Source organism: Haliaeetus leucocephalus, unplaced genomic scaffold (genome assembly GCF_000737465.1).
Source record: "Haliaeetus leucocephalus isolate CR32 unplaced genomic scaffold, Haliaeetus_leucocephalus-4.0 Scaffold484, whole genome shotgun sequence".
Lineage (NCBI taxonomy): Eukaryota > Metazoa > Chordata > Aves > Accipitriformes > Accipitridae > Haliaeetus > Haliaeetus leucocephalus.
In genome coordinates, this window is record NW_010972920.1 from 8588400 (window position 1) to 8607012 (window position 18613).

The following is an 18613-nucleotide window of genomic DNA, read 5'->3' on the forward strand; positions in this document are numbered from 1 at the left end:
ATGAGTGACTTATGATAAGTTAACTCGAAATGCATATTTTCCTCTCTTTGCTGGTTATCCTGCATTTGGGAAGTAGAAATCGTCAAGTTAAATAATATTTCTCCCCACTGCCACCTTCCTGCACTTAGTTTCCTTCCTTCTACTTGCGTTGCTGCATGTAGCCAGTATTTTTCATCCCTCTTCTCCTGGATGGGGGGAGGAAAAAGTTGAGGGCTCATTATAACTTCTAAGCTGACACGTTTCCAATATCATCATATTTTTGTGGCGCTCAACCGCAAACAAGCGTTGGTGAATGGGGCGGAAGACCAGCTTGTAGGTCTTTGCCAGTCCCGCCTTGCTGGGAGAAGAGGGGTCCTGCCCTCGTGCTGCCGCCTGCCCACGCCACGGTCCCCCACGGCTATTTCTTCATGTCACCTCCCCAAATGTCCCATGCAGAGACGGGAGCCACAGCCCAGCACTGGCCAAGCCTGAGGTGGCCTCTTATAACCTCCCCTTGTAAATCGTCCTTCATCACGGGCCTCCTAGGAGCAGGCTCCCAAGGTCTGCTCCTTCTCTTCGTCCCCAGACACATGTTTACTTGCAGATGTAAGCAAAAAGCTTAAATTTTTGGAAGAACATCCGTGGGAAGCAATTTTCTTCCTGAACTCAGCGTTACTATTTTGACACTATCCCAGGTTAATCTTTATTTCAACAATGATGTGTGGACGTTTGTGGGACTGTCTGCTTAATGTATATGTACAGCTGTCACCTAGAAAATAAACTGTTCGGTTCATAGAAACAGACCACAGCACACAGAGATGGGAAATTCAAAATAATAATAGTAATATATTAACATCATCGTCTTTTAAAGATTTGATATTCACTGAACAGTCAATTTCATCTCTACCATTTAGTTCGCATAGTTAACTTTATGTTCTCCAGTTATTAATAATTTGATGGGTCTTTCATTCCTCCGCCTTTCTAGAAAACTTTTTTTCGACATAGATATCCTAAGCCTCCGTGAGACATGGTATTCTGGGATTTGAAAAAAACCCTAGTAGTAGTACAGCGCTAGAGAAATGCTCTAAATAAGAGGTATCTGACAAAGAAATAGTTGCTGCTTCTGCTGAAAAATAGTTCAGACTATTTACGAAAAATTGGTAGAAATTTTAGTGCAAGTTCACTAAGGGAAAAGTGTACATTTCTTTGTGGCTCTAGACCTCAGGGCTGTTCGTAGGAGTACTCAGAGGGTCGTGTGGCTGTGTACAGCAATTTTATATAGGTTGTAACATGTCTGGTTTATTAAAAACAGTTTGGGGACATCTTGAGTGTTTGGCTAATATTACAGAATTTACACAAAATTTACTACACGTATTTATGCAAAATATTAAGTGCAGTTTGAAGAAAAAAGGAATGATGCTCTAGCATAATAAGAATAATTGACTTGGGGAAGATTTGCTATCGAAGCAAAACTTAAGAAATCTGGGAACTCAGCCTGACCATGGAAACTACTTCTCTCACCACAAATATGACATGTAGATTTTATGAAACCTACTTATTACCAGGGGCCAAATTCTGTGGTCCTTATGCAAGCACAACTTTCACTGAAAGTTCACTGAGGACGGTAGAATTTGGCCCCAAGCTATTTCTTTTCCACAGAAAATTACTTCATTTGTAATTTCCTCTTCTTATATTTCTCAGTAACTGCAGAAATGTGAGCTAGTCATTTAATTTCAAGTGAATAAAAGCTTTGAGGACTCTCTGTGAAATTGCAACTTTATCTTTCAGTGTAATAGAATAAAGGAGTATATTTGTGGACGTGATGTTTTACTTAGAGGAAAAAAACCTATCTGGATAACTACATAGACAGGAAACCAATGTAAATATGTGAGTTTTTCCATCTAAGTAAAATGAGAAAGATTTTGGGTTTTGAACTGAAGAGCAGTGACTTGGGATGTTACAAACAGCTGAATTAATATTGGACTTCTGGGACGTTTCTGCGAGCGCAACGCAGCCACAAGCTAGCGCTGAATGAGGTCTGGGTTACTTACATTACCCCAGTTAATTTTATTAGTATGGTGCTCAACCTTGGCTGGTATATTCACTTCTCTGAGGCTAATAGAAATATGTCCATACCGCTCTGTACAGTGCCTTGTAGATGCAACCAGCGGGGAAGTGGAATGGGAGAATAACGGCACCGAACATATAAGAGGCTGAGGCGAGGGCTGGGATTTGACTCTTGGAGTGTGTGTTTGGTACCCTGCAAATTCAGATTCCTCAGAGACGAAAGGGGGCCAGGGCTGCTTGGAGTCAAATGGCTGAGTCAAAAGCTGCTGCTATCGGTGTAATCCTGAGCAGGAGCATATGCATAGCCCGTAAGCAGCTACTACATCTAGCATCCCTTTTGGTCATTTCCATTACGTGACCAAAGATGTAATAGCCATGCAGGAGAAACAAACAACCCATTGCAGCGTTTTGCTGTTAGCGTATGTCCACGCGGTACTTTGCCGGCGGGCGTGAGCGCGTCCTTCCCATTCTCCTCTCTTCGCCAGTCCTGTGAGCGTAGCTAGCGCGGCACCGAGCCCGAGCTCAGTGCTCCCAGCTGGGACGGGACCAGCCTGCAGAGCTGTTCTGGAGCTAATTCCATCACCCCAGCTTTGGTTTACCTCTAAAGGCGCTGCCACTGCAGTTCATTTCTGTGAATAAACTGACAGCGTGAATTTTCCGCCCTCGGCTCTTTGTGTTAGCAAATACATTTAAAACAATTGAGTTTCAGGTTTTAGCTGTGAGTTAGCTTTCTTTTCCAGACCGAATTGCGTTACTACTGATGCTCTTTGAATGTGACTTACCCAAGATTAATTTCTGAATTATGTATAAATTGCTTAATCACCTGTGAAACTTCACAACTTTCAACTTTTCATTAGCTGCGAGATGAATGTCAATTAAATGTGTTTGGAAGGCCAGAGCTTGATGGCACATGCAGCAAACACTGCCGATGACTCTGTTTCATTTAATGCAGTAATAATAAACACTCCACAGGCAATATTTCAGCAATCAAGAATGCTTTTGCAGTCTTTTCTATCTATATGTGTTTGGCTAAATGACAAAATTGGGTTGGGGAGGTGCGGGGAAAGGGTAAAAAATGAGTCAGGCTTATTGCCTTAATGTAACCTTCCTGGCTGAAAGTATATTAATTGGCAAAATGAATTACCTCAGACTAGAGCAGAGAAAGGCCTCCATTGTGCGCGGCCGTGGCGTGAAACCTATATTCTTTGGCTTGCACGTTCTTTCCTCGGCGTCGTGACCCATCCCGTCCGATCAGCAGGCTTCAAAGTCAGCCTGCCGAGATTTACAGCACCTTTCAATTGGAAGCTCTTTCGTTCAGTCCGTTTGTGCATTAAGCCGAGTTACTCTGAAGTATTTCACGGTGAAAAATCTCCTTCCTGTGCAGAAGTTGCTCCCAGCTTCTTCCCGCGATGTAGCGTGGTACTTCTTCAACCCGCAAGGGTTAACATGTGGGAAAATGGGTCATTATTTCTTCTTTTATACAAGAGCTTGGTGTCTGGAGCCCTTGCCAGGACCACATGAGACCCAAGAGCAGAGCCTGCTTCCTTCCCAGCCTTAAAGTTGAGGTCCAGCAATAACCTCAGGTAGCAGCGACCTAATCATCTGCTGGGTTGGAAGGACTAGGGCGGTCACGCGGGGGCTGCCTGTGTTTCATCAAATGACAGCTCCATGTAATATGCTTACCTTGCGGCAAGGACTTGAACCAGCCTGTGGCCCAAAGCATTTCATTATCGTCGCTTTTTTCCCAGTCCAGCAAATGTTGAATTGTTCTATCTGTTCGAGATTGAAGGGGAAAGTGACACAACCTTGGGTAAAACAGGCATGGTCATCGTCTGTCTTTTGAGTAAAAGGGGCCATAACTCATGGGGTTTATGCTCCACTATCACTCTCTCCTCCTCCTTTTTGTTATGTATTCAAAGAAGGTAATGATCCCATTTTTTTTCAGGGACCCTCAGTGAAGAATTTGGTTAGCAGGAGATGTCTTGCTGATTCTTGGCTGAAAATAAGTGTGATAGACTGGCAAAACTAACATGAACTTGTAAAACTCTTAATTATCTTTTTTTAGATTTGACAAAGGAAAAGCTTCAGACAATAAATACTGAGAGATTGCACATGAATAAACATGCTATTTCTCACTCATTTCTGCTCATTGGAGTTAAGTGTTCGAATAACAAGGAGGATGAAAGCCGTAGGTTAAATAAGTTCAGTCCAATTTCCCGTAAGCCAATAATCCATCCGAGTGAGCATTATTTGCTGCTATAGATGGTTGCTTCCACGGAGAAATCGAGTCTGAACAGGGCTGGAGACTGTGCAACCTTCCCACCCGCTCAGAGAAGGTCTCCCCAGGTCAGGGGTGCAACCGGCAGTGGAAAAGCCACGCGGAAAGCTGGGGTTTGCCACTGTTTCCACTCTATTTGTTCTGCGGATAAATAAATTGAGGGCTGGAGTCTTCACGGCTGTCAGTGTGCCACCTTTGAACGTCTTCTGTTAGAGAAACAGGAAAGTCAACCACATGTTCAAATTGGTCCTAATTGTTACAGGAAGGCTTCTGAGCGGTTCCAAGACCATCTTTTTCCACTGAGCTTGTATTACAAAATATTTCTGGAATTAGACAGAGCAAGAAAAATAACAACTACTTTTTTATTTTTTCTTCTTTCACAACTTGTATCTTATGTCAAGATGCCTTTGAAAGAAATCTGACCCTGTCCTGTACATTGAATTGGCTTTCTTGCTCTGTGACCTGTGACATGCTCAAGCACTAGGCTTTAAATCAGGGATGGCAGACCTCGGATTAGCGTGGTGGTATTTGTAACCTCTAGCATTTCGTATCCCACTTTCCCGCAGGATCTCCTGCCCTCACTGGCACTGGAACCATTGCTGTCACAGTGGATGATGTCAATGACAATGTCCCCACATTCGCCTTTAACATGTATTCTGCCACTGTTCCAGAGGATGCTCCTACGGGGACAGATATTTTGCTCGTAAACTCCTCAGATGCTGATGCTTCCACAAATGCTGTTATTAGGTAGGTCGTTTACTGTTGCTGTATGTAATACCACCTCGTACCTTGCCTGAAGATTTTTTTCCCCCAGTGTCCATCACCAACATGCCATGAAGCTGTAAGACAAAAGGACAGCTGTATATGTGTAGCTAAATTATTTTGGCAAATCTGGCTTTTTTTGTTGTTGTTGTTGTTCGTAGGCTTTTAGAATTATATTAAGGACAAATAGAGTTGCAGTGTTATTTTAGGTTTTTACTAAGTGAACAGCAAACGGGTTTAACTTGCACCTGAATGTTAATAGGCTAGATTTATATTTCTCAATAAATGTAGAGGTAGGTGAATTAAAAAAATAGAAAACGAAAGAAATACTGAAACTCCAAATAATAGCATGACTGGATTAAGCGCTTCAGCTTGCAGTCTTTATATATAAATTCTCTGCATAAAGGAATACAATAGAGGCTATGAATGATCATCATTAGTGACTGCCATGAGCTTGTGTAGCCTTTGGAAAGGCTTTTGCCCTCTCTTTAGCATAGCTTTTAGAGTTGAGGCCTTGTAATGAAGGATATCGTTAATAGACATAATACAAATCTTTTAAAACATATTCCTGAAGAAGCTAGAAACCCTTGTTCTTGGAGGCTGACAGACTTCTTAAATATTAATCGAAGGAGGTTTCAGGAAGGTATTGGTGGGGAAGAGGAAGATGTACTTTTCAAACATCATTAACGAATTTGCTACAAAAGCTGACTTTTGGGGCAGAGTTAAAGAATTTTTTTTTTTTCACTTACGTTCAAATGAAACCACTCACCCTAAAAATTACAGAATGTATTTTGCAGCTTTAGTCATCTTTAAGCTTTAATTTTTAAGCTAGGCAAATCTAGAAATCAGTGTCACATTTTGCATAAAAATGTCCAAACTAGTGGATAGTGTTGATTTTGTGATAGCATACGTATGTTTGGGGAAGGCTTCAGTATCTCACTTTGAACCTCAAATGGCTTTTCAAACCTAACTGTAGTTTAGAAGACTGCTTATGCAGACTTGGATGCATTTATAATAAACTGGCTGAGCAGATACAACATCACCCAAGACACTAATGCACGTTACACTGCAGACCACTGAACGGTCAACAGAAACCACTACCTGCCTTGCAGCTGCGTTCACGTCTTTTCATATAGTAAACAATTTTCACTGAAAGCCAACATGTTCCTTGGGTAAATTTATGGTTAGCTAGTGTCTTCAGTTTAGAATGAAAATTACAGAAGGTGAGGCATAAAGTTTATCCCATTCAGAAAACCAGTAAAAAGTTGGCATTTGGCATTTTTGCTCTAAGTGCCAGACAGTTTGCAGAGCTCAGCTGATGCAACCTAACTGGGCACTGGGCTGAACACTGGCCATTCCCAGTTTCGCAGACAAGAGTAATGAAGATGCTGAGTGACATGACAAGCTGAAGATTATCCACTGAGGACTGATGTATTGTGAATGGAATACGAAGCAGATTCGTGTTAGTTATTAATCGGAAGGACACGTAGGTAATCTCATCACGTTTAACTGTCATGACTGCAAACACCTGTATCTCTGTTTCCAAACTTACAAAACAGGATATGAAAGTAGCTTCTTTATTTACTTTTGTTAGTTCACCTCAGTTCATTTTTCAAAGTCCATAAGAATATCACTGTGATTGTCACTTTTTTAAAAAAAGGAAGTAAAATAAAACAGAGTTATGTTATGGCAAAGCAAGTGTGTACAAAATACTGTCATATTTTCTTTCCAACTAGCTACAAGCCAGAAATAGAAACTTGATGTTTTGGCATTTTAAATATTTGAAAAGCATCCAAAATTACCATTTATTAAATTGTGAAACAGCGAAGCTTTTAATTCTATTCACTCTTACTCTAAGAAACTATTTCTGGCAAGCTCCTTTAAAAAAAAGAATTCCATACAAAGCATGAATGATTGTAATGATTGCATCCCATAATCAGAAATTATCAGGGTGCTCTCAGATTTCTTTAGTGTGGTTGAATTGCTTTAATATCTTTGCCATTAGTCTTTGTCATTCACTCAGTATCTCACAGGAGAATAGTTAATAAAAATATTTTTTTCCTTTGTAAGTAGCTATTTAAAAATTGTTTTCAGGTTTTGTTTTACACTTTTTAGACTCAGGAACATACTTTGTTTTTCTTGGACAGAATTTGTCCAGATTCAGCATGTAGAGTAATGCAAATCTTAAAATATGCCTGGTATTACAAAACTGGCAAAAGCCAGAGGGACCAGAATACGTAAGGTCTTCTTGTCGGAGGTGCTGAGCGCTCAGAACTCCTTTTCAGTCCTGTTAGAGCCTGTTTCAAAATCAAATCTTTGGTTTCCAAAGGTGGTACATAAAATCCTCCGCTAAAATTTTCATGTTAAGTCAAAAAATGGACTGTGTTATGCAGGAAGGAGGTAATCTTCTGCAAAACTGTTACATGTCCATACAGGCCAACTCTTTTTCTCTTATTTCTGGTGATAACCTGTGAAGTCATTAAGGGAGGATGATGAGGTTGTTAACAGCAATGCACACTTGAGCAGTCTTGTTAAAGATAGTATAGGTAAGAGGGGTCAGCACAGACTAGTCAAAAGGCCAGATTTTAAGCACTGCAGCCAAATTCTTTTTATGCCAGTTGCCACTATTAAAGTTTCAGGGTTTGGTGGGGTTTTGGGTTTTTTTGGTTGGTTTTTTTTTGGCTTGGGTTTGGAATTTTTTTGTAACTGTGCTGAGACACACTTACATTGTCCAGTTGGTTTGCATGCCGTTGTGCTGGGATATAACTCAGAATGTCCTACGGCAAATGTAATTTCTCTTTTTTTTTTTTAAAGTTTTCATATCATCTTTCCAATGCTAAAGCTTGAGCCGTTCTATATATGTGGAAATACAGAAGAGAAAGTCTCTATCTTCTGCAACACCTCACACAGGGTTAAAACATTGCAGATCACAGATGAAATTTGCCCATGCTGCTGGTATTTAGGGAGATTTAAGTGGTGCTTTAGGCTTTGTGCACATTCTTTCCACCCTAGATGCACATTGCTATGGCTGGAGAATAATTACATATGGCCATCATATTATATCATAATTAAGCAATTAAAGTATGCTCATGGCATTCTGTAGAGATTAATGACTGAACAGGAGAAGTTGCCACAGCTTATTACACAGGCTGGCTATCAATCCTCTAGGTAAAGCTTCTGGCCCGTGTTATTATTTCTGTCATAACCTATTCTGAATTTAAAAAGGTGAAGATAGGAATATTATTCTCTTTCATAAAAGCTATTTTCTTCTGAGTCCTTTATAGAATTGTATACCTCAAAAAAAGCTGCTGCTGTGCTGTACCAGGCTTCTCTGAAGAAGCAATGCTAATCACAGCTGTGTTGGTTTTTGTCAGGGTTATAATACTGAACATGGGAATTGTTCATTTTAGCCAGTTCTTGTTTCCTTTGTTTTGTAGAAAACCAATTATCTGAATTAATAAAAAACCATAATATTAACCAATTACCTTTAAAAATATGGCCCAGTGCTCCACATATCTTTGAGATTCATTCTGTACAGACAGAAGCTGATTAAGCGTTCAAAGAAAGACAAATTCACTGTGCTAGTAAGCCAGAGGTAGCCCGTATGACGCACTGCAGTAAGCACACAGTCTGTTCTGATCAAATCACATTTTTGCACACGCACACAGATGTGTGCACGTATATATACACCAATCAAGGGTCAAATTCTGGTCCCAATTAGTCTCTATTAATGGAGCTCTGTGGTTACTCATTTGCTATGAATTACTATGAATTAACAGTGAAATCTTGAATAGCAAAACTTAGCTCAGTATCAGGAAATAATATGAATTACAAATCCTCATATTATTTTTTAAAATTGTCATCCTTTTATTTCAGAAATTAGTATTTTTTCTAATTATATTCTGTGGATTCAGTTAAGAGGTATGTCAGCCTTTTGGAATAATGCTTAATGCATTTGCCCAGGGAAATCAGTACTAGAGGATGCCTCCAGCAGGCAATTTTGAGAGTATGTCTTGACTGTATCTCTAAATGTACAAATGCTCATTCTGCTCCTCACTTATTAGAAATCTATCTGTGGTAAGCAAGCACGCTTGGAAATCCCCAGAAATGTCTTTTATGACAGGTCTGAAAATACGGAAAAGAAAAGAAGCGAAGACAGATGGACAGTCAGAAGAAAATGCATGTGTTGATACCCATCAGCATGGTGGTCTGAACAATATGGAAAATTGTTATTATCTTAAGGCAGCAGGCTGCCTTATGAAACACTAATTGAATTTTTCTGCCTTGGTTTTTCTTTGAAACAGCTATAGGCTTACCGGTGGCAATTCACAATTCACAATCAACCCATCAACAGGACAAATCATCACCAGTGCTCTCCTCGATCGAGAGGCAAGGGAGAACTACACTTTGGTGGTGGTGGCAAGTGATGGGGGCTTCCCCAGGGCTCTCTCCAGTTCCACCAGCGTGCTTGTCTCCGTCGCCGATGTGAATGACAACCCACCCAAATTTCAACACCATCCCTACGTCACCCACGTCCCATCGCCTACCACTTCAGGTAACCTGATCAGTGGCAGTGCTTGGGATACTTCAGACTGCATAAACATCTTAATGAAATGCAAAGCTGTGCCACAAGAAATGTTTCTGAGATGTTCCTCTGCAGCTGTTTTCCAGGTTTTGTTATCTTCATGTTGGGTAGGAATGAATAATGGCAAGGCTCAATATATCACCTGCAATTTAGCAATTTTTTTTAGTTTGTTCCTTCCATCCAAATTCAATTATTTTCCTGCAGTTGTGTAAAGAAGACATAGTGTAAATGAGCACCCGCTCAAACAAATGATTAAATCATTTTGCTGGGGTTAGGAAGGCAATGGCCTCTTTTTCCTCTACAAGTCTCCTCCTGCATGTAGATGTTCTTTTTCCACCCTGAGCAATTCTTAAAGAGGATTTTGTCAACCTCTTCAAAAAAGGCCATATCTATATCAGATGTTAATTACATTGCCTTTCCTTGAGCTAAGTGTTGAAGTAAAATAAAATAAAAGCAAAGCCAAGCAACAACCTTCCTTTTGTGGAACCTACACCCAAATTAAAGTGACTTTACTCAATGCAGGAATTAATTTCTGATTCAGTTTATGTTTAAACAAGCCTGATAAATAAATACATTAGAAATGGGTAAGTCCAAAATACTCATACTTTCTATTTGCAGAATTGGCATTGCAAGGGGAAAGAAAGTAGAATATGTGTATTTGCATGAGGGTGGAGAGAATTTGCGGAAAGATTCTGCTATTTTGAGATTTTTTTTCCAAGATTTAAAATGGACTAATACTGCAACCTCCATTAGCTCAAAACAATAAAAGGATTTTATAATATGCTCACTGTATTACCACAGATTCACCAAACTGCAGTCACAGTGGTTGGCTGTGGAAGTCGGCGACACTGTGTTTTCATGTGAATATGCAGACATGGATATGTGATGCCTACAGAGAGGATTCCAAGACAAATGGTTTACAAAACAAATTTTCTTTTAAAACAACAAAAAGAAGGGCTTTTTTCTGTGTCTTGGGTTTTCTCTCTAAATTTTAAACAATTGCAAATACTTCTCCTTTTTATGGAAGAATGAATTTGTTTACATTTCTTCCCTGTTTTCAGAACAGCATTATGAAATTATTTTATTATTGCATTGTATCTTTGTGTATTCTGACTAGGGCACAGTGCCTTTGTGTGGTTTGGGGGGGCTGTTCTTTAAATGTGTTTGATAAAGAGTACACATAGGTTTAACTGATGTTTTCTGGCAATATCTTTTTGGATGTTTTTTGTATGAAACCCATTATAACTAGAAACATATAGAAAGCCTAAGCTATGTTTACTCTGTTTTTAACTTAGCAAAAACCTAGGGATGCATGCACTTTTTTATTTGCAACTTCCTCAGTTGATAGTTCACTTTCATTTAAAGGGAAATGTTAATATCTTTTCACATTATTTTGAAAGACTGTTGACAATGATGTTACTAGCAGGCATGGTGTCCATTAAAAAAAAACAAAACAAACCAAACAACTTTATTGCAGTCCAATGTAGCATCTGCAATAGCTTTTCCAAAAAAAAACCCCAAAGCCTCATAATTTGATCAAGACTTGTGCCTTTATTCCAATCACAGAATATCTAGTGCACATTTTGAAAGAAAAAGCTTGATTTACTTATTATTTTTTAGTAAATTTTAAAAGGGGGAACTAGTAATAATAATAATTAATAATATAATTTGCTTAAATGAAGCAAAAATCTTAATGTTTTTCTGTCCCATTTCTCACAAGGGTTCAAATACTGAACTTGTCTAAATATTCCTCCCCCTGGAGTACAAATCATTGCACATGACAAATAGTGACATGAAGTATAGTTTTAAGGGGACGCTGTCAAAGTCATTCCTGCCTGTAAATGATTTTGCCTTAAGAGGTTGAAAACAACATGATTTTTATACAGGAATGGGTATTTTCTAAATTTCAGTACCAGTAAAACATCAACAGTGTTCTGCAAATGGATTGGACAGTGTCAGATTTGAAAGACGTGCCGTGCATTAGATCTGTAAATTCCAGTGCAAAAGGACACCCTGGATTCTCCTTGCAGATAGGCAAACGTAAAGGTTAATGCAAATGGTGCCCATATAGTCAAGCTGATTGTGAAGCATGAATTCGAAAGACCTGAAATGTAGTATATTCATGTTATTGCACTGGTGTGCAATAGTTTTGTATTTCTATATGATTTTTACCCCTATCTCAGAGGACCAGCGTGCTTTTAGAAATGCAGTCCTGTTAGTTACTGTCTTCAGAATACTCTTACAATGTCAGAAGCAAGAGGCTATTGGGGAAAAAGGAGCAGCATCTGGGGAATAGGAAAAAAAGGGGCTGCAAGGGAAGGTGGTTGTGTAGGGTAAATGTCTATGGGTGCTGCTTGTTCACTTATGTAACCTTAATAGTCATTGCATTCCAGGGTTTTTTTTACCTGGATAAATAAACTATGAGTACTTAAAAAAAATCAAAATAACATTCAATCTTATTAGATTTATGGCTTTCATAATGTGAATGTTCTAGAAGTGGGGTGCTAGGCTTCCAAAAAGTTGCAGGTCCATTTTCCAATGCAGATGTATGTGCAGCCACTGACATCTGTACATGCATTTCTCTGAATGCAGTGACCTACTTTTCAAACCCCCATTTTTTGGCTGCATGCTTGTCTTGCGGGTTCACAAACTCACCTACCCCTTGCTGAAGTTAATCACCTTGTGACAAAACAAGTTCATTTTCAGAGCACTGTAAGGAAGAGCATACTGCTCCAGGACATGCTTCCGAGTGAAAAGCTGGCATCACGTTTCCTGCAATCAGTGCATTCATTAAAGAACTGCCCTTACTTTGTGCTCCGTTTCAGGCTCGTTTGTTTTTGCTGTGACCGTCACCGATGCAGATGCTGGCTCCAACGCTGAGCTCCATTATTCCCTCATGGGTAAAAACTCTGAGAAATTCCACATCGATCCAGCAAGGGGGGCAATCCTGGCTGCGAACCCGCTGGTGGGAGAATCCGAAGTCACCATTTCTGTTCACGTGAGGGACGGTGGCCGGTACCCCAAGACAGACTCTACAACTGTCACCGTGAGGTTTGTGAACAGAGCAGAATTTCCTCGCGTTCAGGCGGATCAGGAGACCTTCACGTTTCCTGAAAACCAAGCAGTCGGTACACTCGTCACCACCGTCTCCGGATCTTCAGCCAGAGGAGGCTCCTTGTCTTACTACATCGCCAGTGGTAACCTGGGCAGCACCTTCCTGGTCGACCAGGTGACAGGACAGCTTTCTGTCGGGCGGGCTTTAGATTTCGAAGCCATACAGAAATACGTGGTTTGGATCGAGGCCAGAGATACGGGCTTCCCTCCCTTCTCTTCATATAAGAAACTGGAAGTAACGGTGATAGACGTCAATGATAACGCACCGGAGTTTGAGCAAGATCCCTTCATTGCAGAAATAGTGGAAAACCTGTCCCCACGGAAGATACTAACGGTGGCTGCTGTTGACAGGGACAGTGGTCTAAATGGACAGTTAAATTACGAAATAATTGAGGGCAATACAGAAAATAGTTTCAGTATCAATCAAGCCACTGGTGAGATCAGAAGTGTCAGGCCCTTGGACAGGGAAAAATTGTCTCGATACACACTAACTATAAAAGCTTCAGATAAAGGCACCCCGCTCCAGAGCACAACCGTCAAAGTTATCATTAATATTTTAGATGAAAATGACAATGCTCCGAGGTTTTCCCAGATATTCAGTGCTTCTGTGCCTGAAAATGCACCTCTGGGTTTTACGGTAACCCGAGTCACGACGTCAGATGAAGACATTGGGGTGAATGCAGTCAGCAGGTATACCATAAGGGATACAAGTCTCCCATTTACCATAAATCCCAGCACTGGGGACATCACCATCAGCAGACCACTAAACAGGGAGGACACAGACCGCTACAGAATCAGGGTCTCTGCACATGACTCTGGGTGGACGGTGAGCACAGATGTCACCATATTTGTCACAGATGTCAACGACAATGCCCCACGATTTACAAAGCCATCCTATTACCTGGAGTGTCCGGAGCTTCCTGGGATTGGGTTGAAGGTCACCCAGGTTTCAGCCACGGATCCTGATGAAGGGTCGAATGGCCAAGTCTTCTACTTTATAAAATCCCAGTCTGAGTTCTTCCGAATTAATGCAACCACAGGGGAAATTTTCAACAAGCAGTATTTAAGGTACCAAAACTCCAGCGGTTCAAGCAATGTCAACATTAATAGGCACAGCTTCATCGTTACTTCTTCAGACCGAGGCAGTCCTCCATTAATGAGTGAGACAACTGTCACCATTAACATCGTAGACAGCAATGACAACGCACCACTGTTCCTCGCTCGTAAATATTTTACTCCTGTTACTAAGAATGTGAAGGTTGGCACAAACTTAATTAAAGTTACTGCAGTGGATGACAAAGACTTTGGCTTGAATTCTGAAGTGGAGTACTTTATCTCTGATGAAAGCAAAACTAATAAATTCAGACTGGACAGGAGTACAGGCTGGATTTCTGTGTCATCTTCACTAATGGCTGATTTGAACAAAAACTTTCTGTTTAAAGTGAAAGCAAAGGATAAAGGTAATCCTCCACTCTCATCCGAGGTAGCAGTTGAAATAGTAGTAACAGAGGAAAATTACCATACACCCGAGTTTTCTCAAAGCCGTATGAGTGTTACTATCCCGGAGAGCCACTCTGTTGGAACAGTGGTCAGGATGCTTTCAGCCCGAGACAGAGATGCTGCTATGAACGGATTAATCAGATATAATATTTCCTCTGGAAATGAGGCTGGCATCTTTGCTATTAATACAACTACTGGTACACTGACACTAGCAAAACCACTTGATTTTGAGTTACGCCAAAAGCATGAGCTAGTTGTTACTGCCACAGATGGAGGATGGGTGTCCAGAACAGGCTACTGCAGTGTCACTGTTAATGTCATTGATGTGAATGATAATTCTCCAGCATTCAGCCCTGAGGACTACTTTCCCAATGTGTTAGAAAATGCCCCCAGTGGGACAACTGTTATTCGTTTAAATGCCACTGATGCTGACTCTGGACCTAACGCTGTGATTGCATATGCTATTCAGTCGTCAGATAGTGACCTCTTTGTCATTGACCCCAATACAGGAACGATCACCACCCAGGGATTTTTAGATTATGAAACAAAGCAAAGTTACCATTTAACGGTAAAGGCTTTTAATGTTCCAGATGAAGAGAGGTGCAGCTTTGCTAGTGTCAACATCCAATTAGAAGGGACAAATGAATATGTGCCCCGTTTTGTGTCCAAGCTTTATTATTTTGAGGTTTCTGAGGCAGCGTCCAAAGGTACTGTTGTAGGTGAAGTTTTTGCAAGTGATCGTGATATGGGAACTGATGGAGAAGTCCACTACCTTATCTTTGGCAACAGCAGAAAGAAAGGCTTCCAGATAGATGAAAAAAGTGGCCAAATCTATGTTTCAGGACCTCTCGACAGAGAAAAAGAAGAACGAATCTCTTTGAAAGTCCTCGCAAAAAATTTGGGGAGCATTCGTGGTGCAGATATAGATGAAGTAACTGTTAATATCACTATACTGGATGCCAATGATCCTCCCGTTTTTACCTTAGGAACCTACAATATACAAATTAGCGAAGGCGTTCCTCCAGGCACCCATGTCACGTTTGTGAGTGCCTTTGATTCAGATTCTGTCCCTAGCTGGAGCAGGTTTTCCTATTTCATTGGGTCCGGCAACGACAACAACGCCTTTTCCATCAACCCGCAGACAGGACAGGTGACGGTCACTGCAGAGCTGGATCGAGAAACGTTGCCTATGTACAACCTGTCTGTGCTGGCCATCGATTCGGGAACGCCGTCTGCTACAGGAAGTGCCTCTTTATTGGTAACTTTGGAAGATATCAATGACAATGGCCCCACCTTGTCCACCAGCCAAGGAGAAGTCATGGAAAATAACCGTGCGGGAACTCTCGTGATGACGCTTCAATCGTCAGATCCTGATCTCCCTCCGAACCAAGGTCCCTTTACGTATTACTTGCTCAGCACCGGCCCCGCAACCAGCTACTTCAGCCTTAGCACCGCTGGCGTGCTGACAACGACAAGAGAGATTGACAGGGAGCAGATCAGTGATTTCTACCTGTCGGTGATTACGAGAGACTCTGGCGTTCCCCAGATGTCTTCCACAGGAACTGTGCAGATCAAGGTAATAGACCAAAACGACAACCCGTCTCAGCCCAGAACGGTAGAAATCTTTGTTCACTATTACGGAAACCTCTTCCCAGGTGGAATTTTGGGCAACGTAAAGCCACAGGACCCAGATGTGCTAGACAGCTTCCAGTGCTCCCTCACCTCAGGAGTCACCAGCCTCTTCAGCATTCCCGGGGGGACCTGCGAGCTGCACTCGCAGGCGAGGTCCACGGATGGCACGTTCGACCTGGCCGTCCTCAGCAACGACGGGTTGCACGGTGCCGTCACCAGCAGCGTCCGGATTTTCTTCGCGGGCTTCGGCAACGCCACCGTTGACAACAGCATCCTCCTCCGCCTGAGCACCCACAGCGTGCGGGATTTTCTGACGAATCACTACCTCCACTTCTTACGCATCGCCAGCTCCCAGCTGACGGGGCTGGGCACCGCCGTCCAGCTCTACGGGCTGTACGAGGAGAGCAACCACACCTTCCTGATGGCGGCCGTCAAACGCGGCAACAACCAGTACGTGAATCCCAGCGGCGTGGCCACCTTCTTCGAGAGCATCAAAGACGTCCTCTTCCGCCAGAGCGGGGTGCGGATCGAGGCTGTGGACCACGACTGGTGCCTGCAGAGCCCCTGCCAGAACGGAGGGAGCTGCTTGAGGAGGTTGGCGGTGAGCCCAGCTCTGAAGAGTCACGAGAGCGTCCCCGTCATCATCGTGGCCAACGAGCCTCTCCGGCCCTTCGTGTGCAGGTGCATGCCTGGGTACGATGGGAGTCTGTGCGAGACGGACATCGACGAATGCCTCCCTTCCCCCTGCCACAATGACGGGACGTGCCACAACTTGGTGGGGGGCTTCTCGTGCAGTTGCCTGGAGGGCTTCACCGGCATGGCCTGCGAGAGGGACGTCAACGAGTGCCTTTCCAACCCATGCAAAAACGGTGCCGCCTGCCAGAACTTCCCGGGAAGCTTCAACTGCGTTTGTAAAACTGGGTATACAGGTACGCTTTTACTTCTCTATATCTTACAGTCCAGAAGAGATGGGAAGAGGGTGGAAATGTGCCTTGTAAGCACAAGGTTGTCCGAATACGCGCATCCCCGGTAGCTGAGGAGATCCTGCAAAGTGAGGTATTTGTAGTTATGAAACCTCAGAAGACCAGGTGCCCACAGTATTATTTTATTTTAGCTCTGTCCTCAGGCAAATCTCACTTACCTGATTTGCATTAGAACAGAAAGATTTTTACAAGAGCTATTTTAACTTATTAAATGTGTAGAAACCATTTCCAATGTTTAAGTATGATTTTTCTGTTCTTGTTACTGTTAGGCATATTGTGGTAGCATTTCAAGTCTGCTAGGAGTGTGCCAAGCAAGAAAATCGCCCTCTGCCCCAAATTGCTTGCAGTCATACAAGGCAGAAAACAGATGAGAGATATGGGGAAAAAACAGAATTCAGGCAAAATGATCAAGCATGCCTCTTCTGTATTTTGTCCCTTTGTCATTTTTTTTTCATTAACAACAGAAATGTCTGCAGCATTCCTACCTCTTCTGAGTATTTTTCTCTAATATTTATTACACATTCAAACATAGCAGCATTTTATCCCTAGAAAAGCAGACTGATGTTTGCTTCTATCGTGAGTATGATATTTAAGGAAGGTTCTGAACAATTTTAACCATTGCTTATGGCCACTTTTTACAGACATCATAAAAAAATCTAACAAGAGAAGATAAGGTAAGGCTTTCATTACCTTTTCTAAAGAGTATATCTGTATCACAGATGCCCCAAGGCAGCCCAGGTCGGCACAGCCATGCTCATTATGGTGTGTGTATTAGGGCTTGCCACCACTGCCACCAAAATTCATTTGTAACCAGTGGAGTGATCAGGGGGTTATTGTTCTTTTGGGTTTTTTTCTTAAACCAGATTAGTACAGGAGATGTGATACACTTTATTAAAAAGGAGAAGGTTAATCAATTTCAAAATAAAGGTATAACTACTTCATTTAAAGCACAGCTACAGCAGTGGATACATATTTGTTGTGAAAGGTCTGTTGATATAAAGGACACTGATGTGATCTTTTTTGCGAACCTCACAAATATACTACTGAGCCTCAGGTCAGGAGCAATTATTGTTAATTGACAAGCAGTTCTAATTAAGTTACCACTCCAGGATTTTATTTCATGTTGTATTCGTGCATCAAATTATTTTGCCAGGAGCATGGCAAAATAATTCTAGGGCACCTATCCCCTGTAACTAACTCTTTAGGTCATTAGCAGCAGAGATTACATGGGCATATGCTTGCTGTTGCAATGAAGCAAAACACTTCATTAAGTCTAGCAGCATACTATAGTGTATGCCTCTAGCCTATAATTTGAAACATTAAAGAAACGTCCAGCTAATTTTTTCTGGTATTAAAGCTCATATCTTAATGTTCAACCCTTCTGTCAGCTAAAAATAAAGTTCTACATGTGACAAGCTTGAAAAAAGAAGAACGTTTTAACTAAGAAAATGTGATGAGAGACTCTTACAGTTTGAAGTGTTGGATTTCTTTCACGCCATGAATTAAATGTGGCGTCTGATATGAGCTTTCTTAAACTCCTTGTCAACACAAATAACATTAAAACTGACTACCACTGGGGCAGACGTTTCCATTTGGGAGTCAGATCTTTTTAAATCGGTTGGCCATTGCAGAATCAAGAATTATTTAAGTGTCTGGAGATTAATTGATCAAGACAGAAAACAAATGGCATCAAAGTATGCTATTAAAAACCAA

General features: G+C 41.6%; 1 protein-coding gene across 1 annotated transcript in view; it reads left to right on the forward strand.

Annotated features, from left to right (window-relative positions):
* FAT4 (FAT atypical cadherin 4) overlaps positions 1-18613 on the forward strand; it is a 148240-nt gene that overhangs the window by 103061 nt on the left and 26566 nt on the right. Inside the window, exons 8-10 of the mRNA XM_010575616.1 lie at positions 4891-5071; positions 9391-9641; positions 12497-16846. Of these exons, the coding sequence (XP_010573918.1) occupies positions 4891-5071; positions 9391-9641; positions 12497-16846 (4782 nt within the window). The remainder of the gene's footprint in view (positions 1-4890; positions 5072-9390; positions 9642-12496; positions 16847-18613) is intronic.